The sequence below is a fragment of the Erpetoichthys calabaricus genome, chromosome 16, assembly GCF_900747795.2.
Source record: "Erpetoichthys calabaricus chromosome 16, fErpCal1.3, whole genome shotgun sequence".
NCBI classification, from domain to species: Eukaryota; Metazoa; Chordata; class Cladistia; order Polypteriformes; family Polypteridae; genus Erpetoichthys; species Erpetoichthys calabaricus.
Window position 1 is genome coordinate 71,464,635 of NC_041409.2, and position 23,476 is coordinate 71,488,110.

The window sequence follows — 23,476 nt, forward strand, 5'->3', positions numbered from 1 at the left end:
GTTAAAAAAAGTTAGAAATTCATGTTATTTGTCTTTTGTACAGAGTGCAGTTAAATTCTTACTTGCTTGCAAGACCCACATAATTTACTAAAGAGCTGGTAGCCAGCAATATAATGCTCCTATCTCTGACTGTCACAGCATTACACAATGCCTCCTCTATATGTTTGTGCCAGTCAGCTCCACTCCACAACAGCCACAATACTACTGTGAATCTTTGTACAGTATATGCCTAGCACCTAACAACCACCAATTAATCTCATTGTGCTGCCAAAGATGCCATCTCTCTTTCTCTTCTGCACTTTAAAGAGCATGAATATTTTATGAGTGGTTTAATCATTAATGTGAGCCTTCTCATTAGCCTTTACATAGCTACTCTTGCAACACAAAAAGATTAAAAAAAAGTATATTTTCATTTTTCAAATGGAGATCTTCTGAACACTGTACTGTTAAAATACATCAGAAATAAAACTCACACTGCAAAAAGCACAAGAGTGAGAGAAATAATAAAAATTAATAATTATACTTTCTAAAGATTTGTCTGGGGATTTAAATAAGTGCAAATGTATCTTTTGCTGGTGAGAGCAGAAGAAAATAACCACCGTACAGTCTCATTAGTAATGTTCATCTTGTTAGCTATAAAAGGCCGATATAGGACTCCTTTAATTGTCTGAAATTAATTTGTGGTCCAGTGTAATAAAAGGTCATTGTAAAAGCCAGATGAATAGACATCAAAAGAAAAGAGTTCAGATAATGACTGAAATAAACACATGCAAAAAGTGACTGTTTTCTCACTAAAAATATCTTAATCTAAATTGAGCATTAATGTGAATAAGACTAAATGATTTTGATGTTTATTTTCTAGTGTGTTCACAGTACAGGGAAAAAACAACAACAAGCAGAGCCTGGGGTTGCCATTTCACACATCAGTTTTGGGATCTATTAAAAAGCTATCATTTTTTAAAGCTTTATAGGGTTAATCCCAACACCAGGAGTAGCAATCAATAAACAATTTTCCATTTTAAAATCTTTATGAATTTAGAGTACCTGATTAATTGATTTTTTAATGAATATATGAAGCTAATGAACCTATAATACAGTGGTGTGAAAAACTATTTGCCCCCTTCCTGATTTCTTATTCTTTTGCATGTTTGTCACACAAAATGTTTCTGATCATCAAACACATTTAACCATTAGTCAAATATAACACAAGTAAACACAAAATGCAGTTTGTAAATGGTGGTTTTTATTATTTAGGGAGAAAAAAAAATCCAAACCTACATGGCCCTGTGTGAAAAAGTAATTGCCCCCTGAACCTAATTACTGGTTGGGCCACCCTTAGCAGCAATAACTGCAATCAAGCGTTTGCGATAACTTGCAATGAGTCTTTTACAGCGCTCTGGAGGAATTTTGGCCCACTCATCTTTGCAAAATTGTTGTAATTCAGCTTTATTTGAGGGTTTTCTAGCATGAACCGCCTTTTTAAGGTCATGCCATAGCATCTCAATTGGATTCAGGTCAGGACTTTGACTAGGCCACTCCAAAGTCTTCATTTTGTTTTTCTGCAGCCATTCAGAGGTGGATTTGCTGGTGTGTTTTGGGTCATTGTCCTGTTGCAGCACCCAAGATCGCTTCAGCTTGAGTTGACGAACAGATGGCCGGACATTCTCCTTCAGGATTTTTTGGTAGACAGTAGAATTCATGGTTCCATCTATCACAGCAAGCCTTCCAGGTCCTGAAGCAGCAAAACAACCCCAGACCATCACACTACCACCACCATATTTTACTGTTGGTATGATGTTCTTTTTCTAAAATGCTGTGTTCCTTTTACGCCAGATGTAACGGGACATTTGCCTTCCAAAAAGTTCAACTTTTGACTCATCAGTCCACAAGGTATTTTCCCAAAAGTCTTGGCAATCATTGAGATGTTTCTTAGCAAAATTGAGACGAGCCCTAATGTTCTTTTTGCTTAACAGTGGTTTGCGTCTTGGAAATCTGCCATGCAGGCCGTTTTTGCCCAGTCTCTTTCTTATGGTGGAGTCGTGAACACTGACCTTAATTGAGGCAAGTGAGGCCTGCAGTTCTTTAGACGTTGTCCTGGGGTCTTTTGTGACCTCTCGGATGAGTCGTCTCTGCGCTCTTGGGGTAATTTTGGTCGGCCGGCCACTCCTGGGAAGGTTCACCACTGTTCCATGTTTTTGCCATTTGTGGATAATGGCTCTCACTGTGGTTCGCTGGAGTCCCAAAGCTTTAGAAATGGCTTTATAACCTTTACCAGACTGATAGATCTCAATTACTTCTGTTCTCATTTGTTCCTGAATTTCTTTGGATCTTGGCATGATGTCTAGCTTTTGAGGTGCTTTTGGTCTACTTCTCTGTGTCAGGCAGCTCCTATTTAAGTGATTTCTTGATTGAAACAGGTGTGGCAGTAATCAGGCCTGGGGGTGGCTACGGAAATTGAACTCAGGTGTGATACACCACAGTTAGGTTACTTTTTAACAATGGGGGCAATTACTTTTTCACACAGGGCCATGTAGGTTTGGATTTTTTTTCTCCCTAAATAATAAAAACCATCATTTAAAAACTGAATTTAGTGTTTACTTGTGTTATATTTGACTAATGGTTAAATGTGTTTGATGATCAGAAACATTTTGTGTGACAAACATGCAAAAGAATAAGAAATCAGGAAGGGGGCAAATAGTTTTTCACACCACTGTAAATGTAAACAAATGGGAACATTAGGATTACATCAGCCTGTACATCCAAAAGGAATAAAGAGAAAGTTAATTCCACTCAAAAAATACATACAAATACACACATGTATATATAAAAAAGTATAAAAACATACTATATACCATTGTTTTTAAATTTTCAGCATAAATAATCTTGCTCTTGTTGCTCCCCCAAATCTCATTTATTGTATTTATATTTAATATGCCAGGTGTTCCATTATTTTTATAAGACTTGTACAACAATGATTTTAAAAGGATTTTGTTGCTTTTTCACTATCAGTACCATTCTGTCATAGTTATTGGTTTACTGTTGTCCAAAGCTACTATGACATTAAGAAATCCTGTATGTGTGGTGCTCCCCTTTATATTAAATACGTATGTTCTGCAACAAATATTCTTCAAGCAAAATCATAGATTTTTGCTTCTGATTGATTTTTGTATGCTTTAGATATTTTAAATTCACATATGTCATCTATCAAGGAATTCCCTTTAAGAAATAAACATAAGACTCTTGACCAATGAAAGAAGGGGAGAGGCATATCTTAAATTCAAAAACACTATCCCATGTGATTAGTTTTTCCTATTCAAGATGTACACCGACTTTCCCATAAATTCCTACTTAACAATATTGCAGCAAAAATGGATGCGTTTTGCACATTTTAAGCAAACGACTGGAAACTGACATGTGGATTTTAATTTTTTTTTTCCATGGATGTTTTTCACGCCGTTTGCTGTTTTACAGCATTGGCCACCACTGGTTTATATTATACCATAAAGGTTTTTACATTCATTCTGCATGAAAACATGAGATTTCAGCCATCACTGCAAACTACATGGGGTAAATAATATACTGTCATTTTTTTTGGTGGATTACTTCTTTAAATACTGAATTTTACAAATTGTTTTTGAAAGATTAAAATTAGAACAATCCATTAGGATAATGGTCAAGTGAAAATATAGAGGGAGAAAATCTATCCTTATAATCCTAACCTAAAGTACCAGTCTTTACATCCTTACTTGATATAAGACAAACCAAAAATATCAATGAACTGAAGTAGTTTTATGAAGTTAAATTGGCCAAAACAGTATCCAGTTTATTGGATTAAACACCGGGTAAAAGCAATGTTCGACTAACGGACAATAGCTACTAACCCGAAGACATTATTTTTCCAAAAAAATAGTAGTACATTGGTGTTTACTGAAGACAAAAATGAGTTTTTTTTTTTGGTTAAGCAGTCTTCAGGGGGCAATGTACATTATATATGTATTAAGTGGCCCACAAGTAATTATTTCAAGGGTACTTAATCCAAGAAAGAAGTTATGGAGGACTGACAGAAAGTTAAGAGAATTTCTTCAAGCCATTATGAGGCAGTATAGGCTCCCAAAAGGGATAAGTCAGACCTTGTATCCAATAGGAAGAACTTCCTAGCAACACTCCTAAACACTGAAATACTTCCAGTGATTGTGCTAGTAGTCCAAGAATGGGGAATAAAGCCACCTAATCACAATTATGACTGCGAAGTCAGGAGGCAAGTTGTCAAATGTTTTACTGGATGAGGAAAAGAGGCCAGAGCTAAAACCGAGAGAGAGAGATTGTTCTTGTGAGGCACTTTTTGGAGATGCTACGCAGATAAGCCACCTCACTGGACAGATAGGAGCTCGCCAATTATATAGAAAGGTACAAATAAGTAGCAGGGCTTTGCTTTCTACATATCTTGCCTGAATAAGGGGCTTGAGTGCCTCGAAAGCTTTCATATTGTAATCTTTTTAGTTAGCCAATAAGAGGTGTCATTTTGCTTGACTTCTCACTACATTCATAATGGCTAACACGGTACAACACCCTAGTACTATATAATCCTTTGATATTTTGTGCATTCAGAGCACTCACTCAATATGGTGTGTTCGGGTACTCAATAGTTAAGTGTTCCCAATATGTCATCTAGCAAATTTTTTAAAAAGTTGTCATTAGATTACTTAACAGTAATAAAGGTTTTATTACTTTAGACTGTTTAGGTCATTTTTGAGTAAACATTCCCTACATGACAGGCCACTACTATCACAATATGAATAAAAAGACCCTGCTTCAAATATCTTACCTGCCCTTGCACCTCTGATCTATGACAGGCTTTGGGAAATGCAGCTCCAGTAAATGCTGGGAAAGTTACAGGAACAGCACTTGTGTCACGCTCCTAAGTGCGACAAAAAAAATACATCAAAATAAGCCTTTTCCATTATCTTCTGTGTATAAAAAGTAACAGTTTCAGTTTATCAACGCTGATCACCATAAGTATAAAAGTTGATCTCATACATTGACACACAGCAAGAACTGAGAGTCTCTAAAATGGTAATGACTAAAATTAATGAAGAAAATGATCCGGAGATCTTCTAGTTGTAGTGTATATACCAAGAATTAAAAAAAAAAAAAAAAACACACACACACAAAGAAACATCTAAACAACTTATTGAAAGCAACTAAGCTTAAAAACGGTAAAGTCCAGACCAGTTTAAAACCATGAACTCAATAGAAACATTCTCTTCATGGTTTAAAAATCACAGATTCACGAGAGGACACTTGTACTTACAATGATTTTAGACAGAACAACAGTGACATGCTTGTCATGGCGATTTATACGTTCTTCTGGATCTTCATCTTCAAACTGCACATTTTGTGTCTTAAAGCGGGACTTTTTTGGTGGTACAGAGTTCAGTGGTGGAGGCTCTTCTGGGATTCCTAGCAATGTACCAGAACATAAATTTTCAGTTACAAGGCTAGATATACATTTAGAAACCTTTCTAGTCAGTATGAAACTGCTTGAGCCAACAGTTCTCTCATTTAAAGTTTTTCATTAGCATGTATTAAAACAATTTCAACAAGAATACTCTGTATTCAGCAGTGCATAATAGCTGCCTTTATGGATGTAGCCAATGGAGATTTGAATAATTTACCATCAAGATTTAACTTATTACACAGAATTATAAAAAAGAGCATCAACCATCTATCCTTTTCCTTTACCTCCTTTTAATCAAGTTGCATGACGTCTATTCTTGCGACGCTGAGCACAATATGACAATTCTACTTGAAATCCTAGAAATGCTACGCCATCAAAAAAACAATTTGATAATTTGGAATTACACAATTGAAGCTAAACCAGAAAATACCTTGAATGGAGACAACATCCCTATTCCGTTGTTCATTCAGTCCCTCCGAGGACTCAGTTTCTCCTTTGCGCTTGTCAACTTTGCGTATAATACGGACAGCTGGTTCAGACCTTGAAGCCAGGAACTGCTCCTGGTATCGAAGCAAATCATCTTCAGAGTCCCCTGGTTTTGGACGAGGCAGCATTCCAAGTCTCTGTATCAATGCAATTACTTAATAGCATTAATAATGAAATAAAAATATTAATCTAAAATACGTTAAAGCAATAAGGAATATGATTAACTTGTATTAGATACACAATGATATCACGGTCGATAATAGGAACAGTGCACACTTACAGAATAATTTCAATTTTACCAAGTACACATACACTGGGTTGAAAAAGTATTCAACCCCCTCTGGAAAGCCACCGTATTTCCATCTTACATCATTACAACCAATAAAAATCACAAATGCAGAGTATCACTGTGAACTTTTATTTCTCTGTGTACATATTTTGAAACATTTAGAGCTTGGGGAACTAAACAAATGCAAATTGACAATCATGTTGTGAAAAATGCAGTTGAAAAAGTAATTGACCCCTTCACATGATACATAGTCAATACTTGGTAGCAGCACCCTTTGCAGAAATAACTGCTTGCAATCACTTTGGATAGCCATCTACAAGCTTAGCACATCTGGATGGAGGCAATTTTTCCCATTCTTCCTTGCAGAACTGCTCCAACTGGGCAAAGTTTGAAGGTTTTCGTTTATGAACTGCAATTTTGAGATCACGCTGCAAATTTTCAATCGAGTTCAGATCCGGACTCTGGCTAGGCTACTGCAAAAAATCTTCTTTTTGTCAAACCATGTTTTGGTTACTTTTGCACAGTGTTTCGGGTCATTGTTCTGCTGAAAGTGGTAGTGTCGTCCGAGTTCCACTTTCATGGCTGACGTTTGAAGGTTTTCTTCCAAAATATGGATATAATTCTTACAATCCATTCTTCCTTCAATACAGACAAGGGACCTAGTGCCTACACTAGAGAAGCAGCTCCAAAGCACGATGCTCCCCCCACCATGCTTGATGGTAGGTATGGTGTTTGCCAGATCATTGGCAGTCCCTTCTATCCGTCAGACAAACGCTTTTGTGTTGAGACCAAAAAGTTCAATTTTGGTCTCATCAGACCAAACTACATGACTCCAGAATGTAGGACTCTTGTCAAGATGTCTGTTAGCAAATTCTAATCGATCTTCCAGATTACTTTTTTTTTAGTAGTGGCCTTTTTCTGGCATTCTGCCATACAGCCTCTCTCTGTGTAAAACCTTCGATATTGTAGTCTTGTGCTCATCCACTCCAGCTGCACATACTGAGCTTTGCAGGTCACCGTGAGTCACCTTAGGATTTGCTCTTACTTCTCAGGTCACTGAGAGTCACCGTAGGATTTGCTCTTACTTCTCTGATTAGTTTTCTTGACCTTTTCTTTGTTATTTTAACAGGGTGGACAGACTTAGGCCGGTTCAGTATGCTTCCAGTTGTCTTCCACTTCACTATGATGGCCTTCACAGTGAACACACTGAGGCTAAAGAGCTTGGCAATGGCCATTGCCGTCTATAAACTTCTTAATCACAGTTGTTCTCAAGTCATTAGAAAGTTATCTTGTCTTCATTTTAGTCAGTTTTTGAGGTTTCATTAAATAAGCCACTTGTACTGATTTCTCAGATGTATAGTATGTTCCTAAGAACTGGCCTAAATAATCACTTATAGACCAGTCAACAAGCTAGAGGATTAATTGCTTGATTGTTTACCCTATTTTCATTACCCTTATTGCACTGTTAACAATTATACAGTCTCCAGGCTATTAGGGGTCAAATACTTATTCAACAGCAGATTTCACTGATATGTTCTTTATCGTTGCAGCATAATTTGATTTTCAGGATTTTTTAATGAAAATTTATTGTCCAAGAGGCCCTCATTTATATGTAACAGTATGAAACTAAAGATGCATTTTCAAAGAAAAATATTACATGAAATTTAAACTTTGTCTAGGGAGTCGAATACTTTTTCAACCCACTGTATGGAATCTGTTCTGAGGTAACTGGTTTAAAGAAAATGGTAGTTACTGTACATTTTACAATAACATGCTCCAAATAACCAAAAAACAAAACATACTTATTTAGACATGGTCAAAAATTCAGTTGAAATATAAAACAAAGTGTACAGAAGAAAGGTTTACAATTAGAATGACAATGTCAGGAATGACTGCTAAAGTCATATTGTGCTGTTCATTCTTTCATTGTGAATTACACGAGACAGCAGTAACTGAATTCAAATAGGAGGGCTGGTTCAGTATTGTGCACACTCAACCAAAAGAGCTGCTTTGGTGCACGGTGGTCTTAGGTAAGATGGATAAATAACATTTCACAGATGTGAATTTAAAAAACAGATGAGTGGGATCAACAAAATCTTTTCTGCTTGCTTCTTTGCTCTGGGCTTATTAAGATTTTCAAAGAAGGGAAGACTATATCAAATGACTATTACTGCAGATAAGATACAGTAACATACTGCAGTTTGTTCTTGGAGTGTACAGATTCTGTGCTAAAGTAGATCATGATTTATTATGTGAGGACACTCCTGATTACAGTATATAGCTCTGTAAAACTAGACCAGCGTTTACTGAAATTTTGCACAGGTTATGGAGGCAGTATATTCTCTGCCCCATTTTCATAATTATATGACAATACTGAAGTCAATGATCTTATCAATGGAAGATTATTCCTGCCACTCAAACAAAAAATATTGCGTTATTTCATAAAAGACATGCCTGCTGGGGCTGGTAATAAGATATACAGTTGTGCTTGAAAGTTTGTGAACTCTTTAGAATTTTCTATATTTCTGCATAAATATGACCTAAAACATCATCAGATTTTCACTCAAGTCCTAAAAGTAGATAAAGAGAAACCAGTTAAACAAATGAGACAAAAATATTATACTTGGTCATTTATTTATTAAGGAAAATGATCGAGTATTACATATTTGTGAGTGGCAAAAGTATGTGAACCTTTGCTTTCAGTATCTGGTGTGACCCCCCTTTGCAGCAATAACTGCAATTAAACGTTTCCGGTAACTGTTGATCAGTCCTGCACACCGGCTTGGAGGAATTTTAGCACATTCCTCCGTACAGAACAGCTTCAACTCTGGGATGTTGGCGGGTTTCCTCACATTAACTGCTCACTTCAGGTCCTTCCACAACATTTTGATTGGATTAAGGTCAGGACTTTGACTTGGCCATTCCAAAACATTAACTTTATTCTTCTTTAACCATTCTTTGGTAGAACGACTTGTGTGCTTAGGGTCATTGTCTTGCTGCATGACCTACCTTCTCTTAAGATTCAGTTCATGGACAGATGTCCTGACATTTTCCTTTAGAATTCTCTGATATAATTCAGAATTCATTGTTCCATCAATGAAGACAAGCCATCCTGGCCCAGATGCATCAAAACAGCCCAAACCATGATACTACCACCACCATGTTTCACAGATGGGATAAGGTTCTTATGCTGGAATGCAGTGTTTTCCTTTCTCCAAACATAATGCTTTTCATTTAAACCACAAACTTCTATTTTGGTCTCATATGTCCACAAAACATTCTTCCAATGGCCTTCCGGTTTGTCCACGTGATCTTTAGCAAACTGCAGACGAGCAGCAATGTTTTTTTGGAGAGCAGTGGCTTTCTCCTTGCAACCCTGCCATGCACACCATTGTTTTTCAGTGTTCTCCTGATGGTGGACTCATGAACATGAACATTAGCCAATGTGAGAGAGGCCTTCAGTTGGTGAGAAGTTGCCCTGGAGTCCTTTGTGACCTCGCCGACTATTACACACCTTGCTCTTGGAGTGATCTTTGTTGGTCGACCAATCCTGGGGAGGGTAACAATGGTCTTGAATTTCCTCCATTTGTATACAATCTGTCTGACTGTGGATTGGTGGAGTCCAAACTGTTTAGAGATGGTTTTGTAACCTTTTCCAGCCTGATGAGCATCAACAACTCTTTGTGAGTTCCTCAGAAACCTCCTTTGTTTGTGCCATGATACACTTCCACAAACATGTGTTGTGAAGAGCAGACTTTGATAGATCCCTATTCTTTACATAACACAAGGTGCCCACTCACTCACATACATAGCATTCAATCATGTGTCAAGAACTGAATAAATGTTCTTGGTATACATTTAATCCTGCACATACTGATTACAGTAATCCCTCGCTATATCGCACTTCGACTTTCGCGGCTTCACTCTATCGCGGATTTTATATGTAATCATATCTAAATATATAACGCGGATTTTTCGCTGCTTCGCGGGTTTCTGCGGACAATGGGTCTTTTAACTTCTGGTACATGCTTCCTCAGTTGGTTTGCCAAGTTGATTTCATACAAGGGACGCTATTGGCGGATGGCTGAGAAGCTACCCAATCAGAGCATGCAGTTAAGTTCCTGTGTGCTGATTGGCTCAGCGACGGAGCACCGAATTCGATTCCGCTGCAATAACCAAGTAGTCTTGTCTCGCTCATTCAGCATCAACATGCTCCTGCTACTGCTTCAGGGGCCGTGCCCAAGCGCCAATGGAAGATGCTAACGATTGCCGAAAAGGTAAAAGTTTTAGATATGTTGAAGGAAGGGAACAGCTATACCGCTGCAGGACGCCATTAAGGCATCAATGAGTCCACGATTCTTTTTATTTAAAAAGGAGGAAAAGAATGTAAGATCTACGGCCGCAGTGTCCTTTAACCAGGGCGCAAAACGAGTTGTAAGTGGATGTAATAAGGCGGTAGTCCAGATGGAGTCTGCTTTAGGGATTTGGATTGAAGACTGCCGGAAGAACAACAACGGCGGTGCTACACAATCGCCTGAAGAGACTCCTTTAGAAGAGCTGTAACTCTCCTCATTGTTGTTCAGTAAAATTAAACTCATCGTTATTGGACAAGTCGTCATGTCATTGTTGATGAGTAACCATAATTAATTTTCTATGTACAGTACTTATTACATGTACATAGTTTAGTGTCACTGTGCACATATTTTACTGAATACAATTTTTTTTGCATTGTACGTATTTATTGCTGATGGCCTGTCTGTCGTAATGGCTGTAACATATGTGATATAGGAGACGCTCGATATCTTTAAAATAATATTTAGGTTTTACTGTATATAAACAGTGTGTTTACATACATAATTTCAACGAATCTTACCTAATATCTAAAAGAATACAAAGGGTTTATGCTGTATAATTGTGTGGAAAATGTTTATAATAGTGTGGGAGAGTTTATAAGGGCTTAAAATATATAAAAATAAACATATGAACATATGGTTTTTACTTCGTGGATTTTCACCTTTCGCGGTCTGGAACACAACCCCCGCGATCGAGGAGGGATTACTGTAGTAAGTTTAATCGGCACATTTTAGTGTCAAAGGGAGCCAGTGATTATTGCAGCAGAAATGAGTTTAAGACAATAAGCAAACATGGTGGATGATACGCTGGTCCGTTGCAGCGCACAACTGCACAGCCAATTAGAAAAGAGTATGCCGCAAGCAATGCAATAACAGAAACTTATAAATGTATCTGCTTAGTTTTAATCCAGTCATTTGCAAATGGATGGATGAATGGTATTTACTTCACAGCATATGTAGGATAAAACATATTTTCTTAATTGAGAAGTTAAGCACACTCAATCCACAAATACATGGGGGAACAAGAATGACAGTTCTGCGCAACCACTCTGCCAGTTTTAAAATATCTGTAATGAACTTAATAGACATGAACATGATTAAAACTAAATGTACACGTAGAACTTTTGCTCAGTTCTCATTACTTCATTGAGCTATGAGCGTGCTCCATGACCAGCTGTTATTAAACGAATGAAGCACGCATGTGCATGATGATAATGACAGCAAATGACAATATCACTGTGAAATAATTATTACAAAATGATGCAATACTTTTGCAAAATAATGCAATACAATAGAACTGTGATTATCTGAGGTAACGTAGGCCGATGCTACCTCAGATAAATGAAAACTCAAATAAAACAGATGGCTGTAGTCACTTCAGATTAAAAAGTACGGATATAAAAGATTTCACTTTCAAGCCTCTTTTCATACCTTCATGAAAATTAATGTTCCTCGCTTCTTCGCCCTAATGCTCCGCGGTCACTTCAGCATTAAAATGTCAGCAGGTGTAGTGTCTTCCTGCTGTTCAATATACAAAAGTGCTGTTCTTATGGAATTTTGACCGTCTCTATAAGAAATCTGTAGATTTTCTTTATCAGACCACATAGTTATACAAACACAAGAATCCAACACAAACCAAACAGTAGAGCTTGTGTACACGGTCAATGCTAACAACACACTGGCAGTTGTCGAGGACTGCACTTTGGGAGGGGTGAGTGAGCCACACCCACAGTCCCACTGTCACCAACTCCTCAACCACTTGCTTGGTACACTTAGGCCTAAGGCTAAAACTATAGTATTTACACACTTAGTACAGTATTCACAGCAAAGCTTTTATGAATTATTGCGAAAGTAGTGTATTACACCTACATGTTTGCCTGTGATAATACAAAACCTCTGTTAATTGGGCCATGGAAAATTGGGGTACTACTGTAATAATTTTTTTTTGGGTTGCGAAATAAGCTTCTGTACATATGCACTGTTTGAATAATGTTAAACTCAAAAGGGTTTTTTTTGTAAGCCATGATACAAGATGGTCCACAGTTCACTCCTAGAAATACATTGCTACAAAGTAAAAAAAAAATAAAAAAATAATAAAAATTGCTATAAAAACCTAAGTTTTAAAATAAATCAGTCCTACAGATAACACTGTTTGTTACAGTGATACAAATATACCTGTGTATACCTGTTGAAATAAAACTATTTCAGTAGAAAGGAAATACATTTCAGATTGTTGGTAAAATGAAAGCAAACACAAAAACATAAAACTTAAAAATATATATGCTACTAGGGGTTCCCCCCTGCTCGCTTCGCTCACCAGCCACTTCGTGTCTCTGCCGCTCACGTTGTGAAGAGGGAGCTGAACACACCCTAAGGAGATGTGGTCGCTCCTCTGAAACCCCCTCTTAAACAGTGATACAATGGGAAACAAAAAGTTTTTTTTAACCTCCTCTTTGTGCGATCAGCTGATGCTGCATCTCACGCGGCGCTTCAAACATTTAAAAGCCTGTACAGCAGTTGTCCTACTCTTTTGTCTTTAATTTCCGGCCCCAGGCGTGGTTAAACCTCTTGGCACAAAGTCTCGTTTGGCGAGACGTGAGTTCTTGATATTTTTTAGTTTATAATTTATAAACAGAATAAGAATCCGAAAATCTAACACCATCACATTAAAGCTCAATAAATTCTGAAAAGAATGAAACCAAACATATATATGTAGGTTTTAAAATAAACCTGATTTAAAGCTTGACAAAAAATGCAACATAAAAATGTCACCGCTGCACCTTTAGGCTTAGGATTTATATATATATATATATATATATATATACTGTATATATATATAGTACTGTGCAAAAGTTTTAGGCAGGTGTGAAAAAATGCTGTAAACAAAGAATGCTTTCAGAAATATAAATAATGATTGTTTATTGTTATTAATTTACAAAATGCAAAGTGAGCGAACAAAAGAAAAATCTAAATCAAATCAATATTTGATGTTACTACCTTTTGCCTTCAAACCAGCATCAATTCTTATAGGTACACTTGCACAAAGTCAGGGATTTTGTAGGATTATAGTCAGGTGTATGATCAACCAATTATACCAAACAGGTGCTAATGATCATCAATGTCACACATAGGTTGAAACACAGTCATTAACTGAAACAGAAACAGCTGTGTCGGAGGCTTAAAACTGAGTGAGGAACAGCCAGACTCTGCTACCAAGGTGAGGTTGCGGAAGACAGTTTCATGTCATAGCAAGACTGACCACAGCAACAAGACACAAGGTAGTTATGCTGCATCAGCAAGGTCTCTCCCAGACAAAGATTTCAAAGCAGACTGGGGTTTCAAGATGTGCTGTTCAAGCTCTTTTGAAGAAGCACAAAGAAACGGGCAACATTGAGGGTCGTAGATGCAGTGGTCGGCCAAGGAAACTTAGTGCAGCAGATGAAAGACACATCAAGCTTATTACCCTTCGAAATCGAAAGATGTCCAGCAGTGCCATCAGCTCAGAACTGGCAGAAACCAGTGGGACCCAGGTACACCCATCGCTGTCCGGAGAAGTCTGGCCAGAAGTGGTCTTCATGGAAGAGTTGCAGTCAAAAAGCCATACCTGCGACGTGGAAACAAGGCCAAGCGACTCAAGTATGCACGAAAACATAGGAACTGGGGTGCAGAAAAATGGCAGCAGGTGCTCTGGACTGATGAGTCAAAATTTGAAATATTTGGCTGTAGCAGAAGGCAGTTTGTTCGTCGAAGGGCTGGAGAGTGGTACAATAATGAGTGTCTGCAGGCAACAGTGAAGCATGGTGGAGGTTCCTTGAACGTTTGGGGCTACATTTCTGCAAATGGAGTTGGAGATTTGGTCAGGATTAATGGTGTTCTCAATGCTGAGAAATACAGGCACATACTTATCCATCATGCAATACCATCAGGGAGGCGTATGATTGGCCCCAAATTTATTCTGCAGCAAGACAACGACCCCAAACATACAGCCAAAGTCATTAAGAACTATCTTCAGCGTAAAGAAGAACAAGAAGTCCTGGAAGTGATGGTATGGTCCCCACAGAGCCCTGATCTCAACATCATCGAGTGTGTCTGGGATTACATGAAGAGACAGAAGGATGTGAGGAAGCCTACGTCCACAGAAGATCTGTGGTTAGTTCTCCAAGATGTTTGGAACAACCTACCAGCCGAGTTCTTTCAAAAACTGTGTGCAAGTGTACCTAGAAGAATTGATGCTGTTTTGAAGGCAAAGGGTGGTCACACAAAATATTGATTTGATTTAGATTTCTCTTTTGTTCATTCACTGCATTTTGTTGATTGATGAAAATAAATGATTAACACTTCCATTTTTGAAAGCATTCTTTGTTTACAGCATTTTTTCACACCTGCCTAAAACTTTTGCACAGTACTGTATATATATATATATATATATATATATATATATATATATATATATATATATATATATATATAGATAGATATATATAGAGTGAGACAGAGTAGATTATGCATAAAAACAACATTTGATGGCCACTTTGCAATAGGTGAAGATTTGACAGGTTTAGTGACTTGGTCAGGGTTAAACATTAGTGAATTAACTACGCTGATCAATTTTGCTTTCTATAAAATAAATACGAAAATAAATAGTGCGGTATGCAGAACCTTTTAAAATGAAATAGAACATTTTTATTACCACTGATGGTAAAAATATAAACTTTGATAAAGTGCCCATATAGGACAATATTAAAAAAAAATATTGCATCATGATTTTTAAATTGCACGATTCATAGTGCAACATAATTGCACATAGCGTTACAATCAACCCATGAATACAGCTCATGAATCGTGCTTATAAAACTCTAATATAAGAAGGAAGGAATGCTAGACCAATAAATGTTATTTTAAACCAGACAACTAGATACAACGTAAAACTTTATAATCAGTCATAGTTTACTTACTGATGAAAGCTCCATTTGTGTATATAGGTATATTTGTATCTTTATAATATACAGTATTTTATTTGTTTTATGGATTATGTTACAATGACTGTGGTGGGCTGGCGACCTGCCCAGGGTTTGTTTCTTGCCTTGTGTCCTGTGTTAGCTGGGATTGGCTCCAGCAGACCCCCGTGACTCTGTACTTCGGATATAGCGGGTTGGATAATGGATGGACGGATGTTTCAATGAATACATTACATGACTACAAGGAATACAATATGCATATTATTTAAAACAGATTACATAATCCACCATCAAAATCCAAAGTGCAGGAAGAATGAAGCCTTAAAAAGTGTCAAAAACGTTAACAGTTTTTTTCTAATTTAAAGTAAAGGGATTTTATTCCCATTGAGTTATGCTAATGAGGTTAGGATTCTTTTAGTTGAATAGAATAACATGGAAAATCAGTGGTGTAGAGTACATAATAATAATTATAATTCATTACATTTATATAGCGCTTTTCTCAGTACTCAAAGCGCTATCCACACAGGGAGGAACCGGGAAGCGAACCCACAATCTTCTTATTGCAAAGCAGCAGCACTACCACTGCGCCACCTGTGAGGACATTATCACAACAAATCTTTAAGCAGTAATGTGCCATTGGGTATTACCCCAAACAGAGCTGTTTGAGGACTATGGATTGTTGCGATTTAAAGACAGTGTAATAAACTAGCAAATTTCAATTCCAACTATTTCTGAGCGCTTAACAACATCATTTAAAATTGGGATCTTGGCCCAAGTGAATTTTAGGTATTCTAGGTTAAGAAAGATGTGTGCAATATACAGTTTTGGGTTGGAATATTCCTTGTTGAAGTGGTGAGGCAGCCTTCTGCTCTTATGCACCTAAAATCTGGAATAGCCTGCCAATAGGAATTCGCCAGGCTAATACAGTGGAGCACTTCAAAAAACTGCTGAAAACACATTATTTTAACATGGCCTTCTCATAACTTCACTGTAATTTAATCCTGATATAATGAATTGGATATACAGAGTAATAACTATTCATGGTGGCTCTAAAATCTGTACTAACCCCTACTCTCTCTTCTGTTTCCTTTTCCGGTGTCCTTTTGGTGGTGGTGCATCTACTCAAAGCACCGTGATGTTCCGACAGTGATGGATTAAAAGCGAGAAGTCTGCATGACCACCATCATCAAGTCCTTCCGTGAGAACCTTAAACACAAAGAGGACTATTTCATTTTTGTTAGGTAGAATGCCCAGAGGGGACTGGGCGGTCTCGTGGCCTGGAACCCCTGCAGATTTTATTTTTTTCTCCAGCCGTCTGGAGTTTTTTTTGTTTTTTCTGTCCCCCCTGGCCATCGGACTTTACTCTTTTTCTATGTTAACTAATGTTGTCTTATTTTAATTTCTTATTTTGTCTTTTATTTTTCTTTTCTTCATTATGTAAAGCACTTTGAGCTACTTTTTTGTATGAAAATGTGCTATATAAATAAATGCTGTTGTTGTTGTTGTTTCACACAGACAGATGTATTTTTTAAATATGATGCTATATACATTAGCAGCTTAATTTTAGCAAGAAATTAAGAAGAAGAAAAACAAGTATTTTATATTACTTCTTTTAACTACTATTGCAGACTTCAGTTTTTTTTAATTCTAGCAAGAGCATTATTTTGGAGGTGAAACTAAAACACAAAGAGGATGACCAAGTGCTGGACTTGAACACATAATCCAGGATTCATGAACTAGAACCCATAATCATTTCACGATCAAGCTATCCTATAATGTTAAATATCAACCGTAAATTGCCTTGCAACTGGCTCATTGTCCTAGTATGTAAGTCCTGGTACTTACCTTGTACTCAGTGTTGCTACTCAATATAGTCCAAGTCCGTTCAATCCCATATTGATGTATAAGAAGGGTTTAGAAAATGGATGGATTTCAGGGTGCTTTACAGCACAATTTTGACAAAGAGGTATAATTTGTATACAATTAGGCCTCTTTGTACACAACTTGAGCAAAAATTGGTAAAACTCAGGAGGCCACTCCATAGCTTGCTGATGACATGATAAAGAAATGTAAGTTTATACTAAAATTGTCAAGACAAAAAGAGAATTTGCCAGATAACTGAACAATTATATGTAGCATATATAGTAGTAATATAATGTGGTAGGCTGGTAGTATCACTTCAACACTAGTCCACCAAATCAACATGCTAATGAGGAAAGCAGGCTCCTTTAAGGGACACGCTTGACCCACTGGGGAAGTAGCGAAGGACAGAATGAAGACAAACCTGATGACCATTATTAACAAAGCTACACATCCTCTCTATAATATCATAGCATTGAGTTTTTTTAGCAAACAATTTATTCAAAAGCAGTGTGTCAAGAAACACTACTGAGGCTCCATTGTACATACTGCAAAATGACTTCATAATGCCTCACTGTCTATATATAATGCTTTGCTGTCTTTTAATATTAGCCAATAGTTGTTACATCTTTTTTGTAACTGTGTGTTTCAGGATGGGTTGTTGTTCTATTTTGTTATTGTACTTGTTAAGATTCTGTAAAAGCAAAATTTCCCTTGGCACAAACAGAGTACTATCTGTCTGTCATAATTTGGACCAATTTCAAGCATATTGTGATAGCCTTTTCTGTAAGAGGAACTATAATAAAGTTTGTTTGATTTCGAGAGAGTGATTGCTGCCTATAAAGGTACAAAGAAAGAAAAAAAATCAAAATTATTTGAACATTAACATTTCTATTATATATTTGAATATTTTCAGATATGATATATTCATAGAAAAATGGTAATACCACCAGCTTTGGGTTGATAAAAGTTCATATTCCATTTCAGATATAGATACCTCTCTGAGAAGTTCTTGTCTTTCAGGTACTACTTACCCATCAAAATCACAGAGGAGAACATGTACAAGCCCCTTCTAAAGCCTCCATTCATGCAAGGCATGACTTTTTTTTTTTAAGCAAGCATTATTTCCATTTCTCTTCATCCATGATTTCTATTTGATACCAAAGCAATACTCCATTCACTTTAATCAACATATTACCTTAACTATTTGGTCAACTAAAAGTCTGCAATTAAATATTAAGTTTTAGTTTCTCTTATTATTATTATTGTTCCTAAGATTCCATGTCTTGTGATTAACACAACTGTACTAAAGATCTTATACTTATATTTTAATGTAAAAACCACCATTCATGATTCATCAATTTCGAAAGTGATATACAAGCTTGGTTATATGTCATAAAATTAAAAAATAAGAAAGGTGGAATTCTGTGAACTCTTAAATCAACTCGTGGAGCCACGTAGAAATGAGCTGGTAAACAAAACAACAGGAATGTCAAACGGACGTCAATAATGGTGACATTCAGTGGGCTGTCTACAGGCAGTCCTGATGGGGCAGTTGCATGGAAGGGGGTCCCATGGTAACCGCACATTTGCTGTTTTGCAAGGCTTTATTTATTATTGATATGCTTGCCTGCCTAATATCATAATGAAAAGGTTAACAATGGTGTTATCGTTCCTATACCTGCACACAGCTTAATTACTGACCTTTTATTGTACCTTATAGGATTGACATATCTTATCCAATGCTAATCATTTCTTAATTGGATTTTTTTTTTTTTTTTTTTTAAAGAGTCCACCAAATTCTAGATACATCACTGGTCACATTAGATATGAAAGCAAGAGCAACTGAATGGGTATCTCAAACAAAGCATTGTGTCTACACTATAAATCAAACTTTTATCGTTGTTCAAAATATTTATGAGTAGGACAAGCAATTCTGTTGGCCAAAAGCTCTCAGAATTAAGTAAATGTATAGAAACATTAAGAACGAGTGGCAGAATGGAAGAAATTAATATAACAATTATGAAAGAGTGTACAATGAATGAACACCAGCCCTCTTACATGCAACGGACAAAAAAGTAATCGCAGTCGTGCACGGTGCGAGTTGTGTTTTATTATTTACAATTAAGGCAGTTGCACAACTATTTTCTGAACATTCCTTTTACTTCAGAGACTCCTGGGAAAGTACAGCATTTTCTGGCAGCATAATGTACAAGGCAAGAAGTAACCCTGGATGGCATGCATGTCTGCTAATACAAAAGTGACAGACAAAAAGATGGGGAGAGCGCAAGCAAGCCAACCACGCGTCTGACGCTGCAAACCAAATCAATCCAACAAATTCTAGTTATTCCAGCAACATCATTTAATAGTATGTATATTGTTACAAATTACGGAAGATCTGCTCTCTTACCTTTCAATACCTCCACCACTACAAGTCCTTTAGTTTACATACAACGTGCAGGATTCACTTCCGCCCCGCACAGAGCATTGACTTCCGCCATACGTCACAGCTGCCCAATCACATCCAAGAGGTCGAAAGGGTTTGATTGCGTCACTCATTACCTCAGTTCCGCTGTTGAGCAGTCTGAAAAAAGTTTTACTGCGTTGCAAGACACTTGAAGGTGTATTGCATAGAGTAGACATATATAGATAGACGCCGCATTCACTGTGTTGCCCAGTCGACACGATACGTTAGCGCGTACGCCATATTGCGAGTGGCAAAAGTGCCATTTAAACTAATACAGGTAAACGTGGAAACCAGGTTTTCTGATGAAAAAACAGTATCGTTTACATACAGCAGATTTTGGCGAATCGTTTAAATGCAATTATTTATATCCATTTATACAATAATAATGACAATTATTACATAATAATAATATTATTATTAAATAATTCCTCTCATATAAGTAACATTTCTCGGACTGCCTTCTTCCATCTCCGAAACATTTCTAGACCCTTGTCCTGTTCTTACGCAACATAGTACTGAAGTATTGGTTAATGCCCTAGGCACCTCACGCATAGATTACTGTAATGCAATTCTATCTGGCATCCCACAAAAACTTATCCATCGCTTACAACTTATTCAAAATTCTACTGCCAGGATAATAACCTGCTGTTCTAAGTCCACTGAACATATTACACCTATTCCCTCTCAACTTCACTGGCTCCCTGTTAACTACAGAATACAATACAAAACAATGCTCCTAACATTTAAAGCTCCCCGCTACCTCACTGATCTCCTCCAGACTTACACTCCTCTCGCTCCCTCAGATCCTCATCTGCAGCTCTACTTCCTGTACCGCACATCAAACTCTGTTCTATGGGAGCTCGAGCGTCTCTCATTGTGCTCCTCAACTCTGGAATTCTCTTCCCTCTCATATACGTCAGCTCGATTTAATAACACATTTTAAAACTACCCTCAAAACTTATCTTTTCAAACTGGCATACTAATTGTGAATTTTGCACTGTTACTGCCAGTTATCTTTGTTTGTCTTTCTTTTAACAGTGAAATGATACACTCAATGACAAAAATAAACAATTTTATTGTATACAAATTGGCTTAATAATTTCTGAAAACATTTCACTCATTCCTCTCTCAATCTCTCTCTCTCTCACACACACACACGCGCACACACACAATGTGGTTACTTAAATATATACAGGATAGGATCTAAAATCCATGAAACAGAACTGTCTTACATAGATTTTTCCGTGTGTTGCCACTCTGTAATTTGAGAGTATTCAGCCTTGTAATATGGTGCAGCCTTAGTTTGTGGAAGACAGACACAACTAAAGACATGAGCATAAAATGATGGCTGTTAATTTCAAACTGTGTTTCCTCAATGTGCTCCTTGAGAAAAAACACATCATCTGAACCAATCCCAGCCCGAACAAACTGATTGAGCAAAGATACACTGACAGCTTGCCCTAATGTCGACTGTCGGATAACACGTTCAGCTACTTTGACCACCTTGACTGTACCCTCAGAAGGAATCATCAAACCTCCTTTATTTTTTTAATGTGAGCAAGTGGTAGCTTGATCATATGATGCCGGTACAGCATCTGTTACCAAACTAGCACAGCACACATCACAGGACAGCTTTCTCAAAATCCCATCTAAGAGCTACCTCCCACTGCTTCCTGAGGTGGATTTCTTTGGGAAACTTTCAAAGTTTGAGAAATGTTAACAGCTAACAACAATCTACATAGTTAGTGACTAAATACATTTAACCAAAACTTTGTTTGGAGGCTCACTTGAGCACATAAATGCATAGCTTTGCTAGCTTAGCCTGGCATAGCTAAAGTTAAGATTATAAAATGGGATTTTGTAATGGCCAAATATAACCAAAACAATTGTTCAGCTTTACCTATGAAATGTAATCCCTGTGATCTGGTTTGGAGCGCACAACGGTTTGTACAATCCCAAGCAGCACATGCGTGTGGCATCTTTATCCATGACTTCACTCCACAGCAGTGCCACTCGTAATATGGCGGTGACATTGACGTACGATGCTGCTGGTCATGAGGCGTCTAGTGCTTCTATGTCTATGGTGTATTGAACCTACCTGTTCTAAAAACGAGGAATAAAATATATACTTATTTAGGGCGCGTTAGAATTACCAGCTCAGTTGGGACTACAGATCTTTGTATTGTACGTTCATTGTACAAACGTTCAATTGCACTATAATAAAAATTAGCATAAGCAGCCATGTCATTTAAAACAAGTTTTGGGCTAGTATGCCCGATGCTATGCTAGCAGCATTCATTGCAAATGGAAGCAAATAAAAGAAGAGCTGTGTTTCACAGTAAATAAATTAATAGTATATAGATACCAAATGCATTACATACGAACATACACATATATTAGCTACATCAATTAGAAAAAAAGAAAAAAACAATACAGACATTAAAGTCAAAAAATAAACAAGCCAAATGATTTCGTGAAAATGAACAAATCCTTAATATAAAGAGAATTCCCCTCCAAAATGCTTATCAATCTGACAGAAAAAAAAATCAGTCCACAATATGCAAGGGAAAGTGCAACCCAAACAGGAAGTGCTTTACAAGGAGCCTAGGCAGGTAAGACCCACAATAGGGACACTAATGCATCACAGAACATATTCACACACAAACACACACACACCCAAAAGCTTTGATGCAGCATTGCTTCCTGCTATTTCATGCTATTGGACAATAAAACATATAAAGCCTTCAAGAATTCAAAGTTTTTAGCTTCAATCTTTAGTGGGATGATTTTTTTTCAAATAATACAAAAAATGAATTCACTGATCAATGCAGCAACATTTTACCTACTTAGTATTCAAAATTTACTAATGTACATAATTTATATTCAGCGTGATCATGCAACTTACCATAAGAGCTTTCTGCTTACATCGCTTTGGCTTATAAAGTGTAAGTGGTGTGTTGAATAGTTCATAATTGAACTATTGATGTGCTTTATCATGCTACATTGATGAACTTTGACGTTGCATTGATCTACAACTTCTGGTGTACATTTGTCACCTCTATTATTTGTAATGTTGCATATCCCTTGATAATTGCTTTTCCTGCTATACCTCATTTAGGCTTCCTGTTCATCCACCCATTTTCCAAATTGTTTTCCTAGTTCAGGGTTAAAATGAGCCAGTGTTTGCACTGGCAGAATCAAGTGTCCAGTTAGCACTAACCATATGTAAGGTTCCTATCCTTTGCAAGTCACACTCACTCACCCAACATTGCCTTGCTCACTCATCACAATTTAGATTCACCAATCAAACTAATCTACATGTTCTTGTAATATGAAAACAAAACAGCAGTGCTCAGAGAAAAGCCCAGGCAGACAAGGAAGAACATGCAAACAATGACAAGGGGCTGGATATAACACCAGGATGCATAATCTGTGAAGTAAGAGTCTTCACTACTACATAATTGTTCCTCTTGCTGTCTTTTAAATATTGAAACATTTTATATGACACATCTCATATGCAGTAGAATTAATGGATCTAGAAAGTAATTTAAAAATCATCAAAAGCAAGGAAAACTTTTTACTTACAATACATAGAAGAAGGAAAAA

The 23,476-nt window shown here is 37.0% G+C and overlaps 1 protein-coding gene across 2 annotated transcripts in view; it reads right to left on the minus strand.

Annotated features, from left to right (window-relative positions):
- rpap1 (RNA polymerase II associated protein 1) overlaps positions 1–19,914 on the minus strand; it is a 90,018-nt gene extending 70,104 nt beyond the window's left edge. The window contains exons 1-4 of one of the 2 annotated variants that reach the window (XM_028821450.2): positions 19,814–19,914; positions 5,889–6,098; positions 5,312–5,460; positions 4,826–4,918 (exon numbers count right to left, since the gene is read on the minus strand). In XM_028821450.2, coding sequence (XP_028677283.1) covers positions 4,826–4,918; positions 5,312–5,460; positions 5,889–6,072 — 426 coding nt within the window. In that variant the 5' untranslated portion in view covers positions 6,073–6,098; positions 19,814–19,914. The remainder of the gene's footprint in view (positions 1–4,825; positions 4,919–5,311; positions 5,461–5,888; positions 6,099–19,813) is intronic. The other variant, XM_028821449.2, reaches the window with a different exon arrangement.
- Between the last annotated feature and the right edge of the window lie 3,562 nt (positions 19,915–23,476).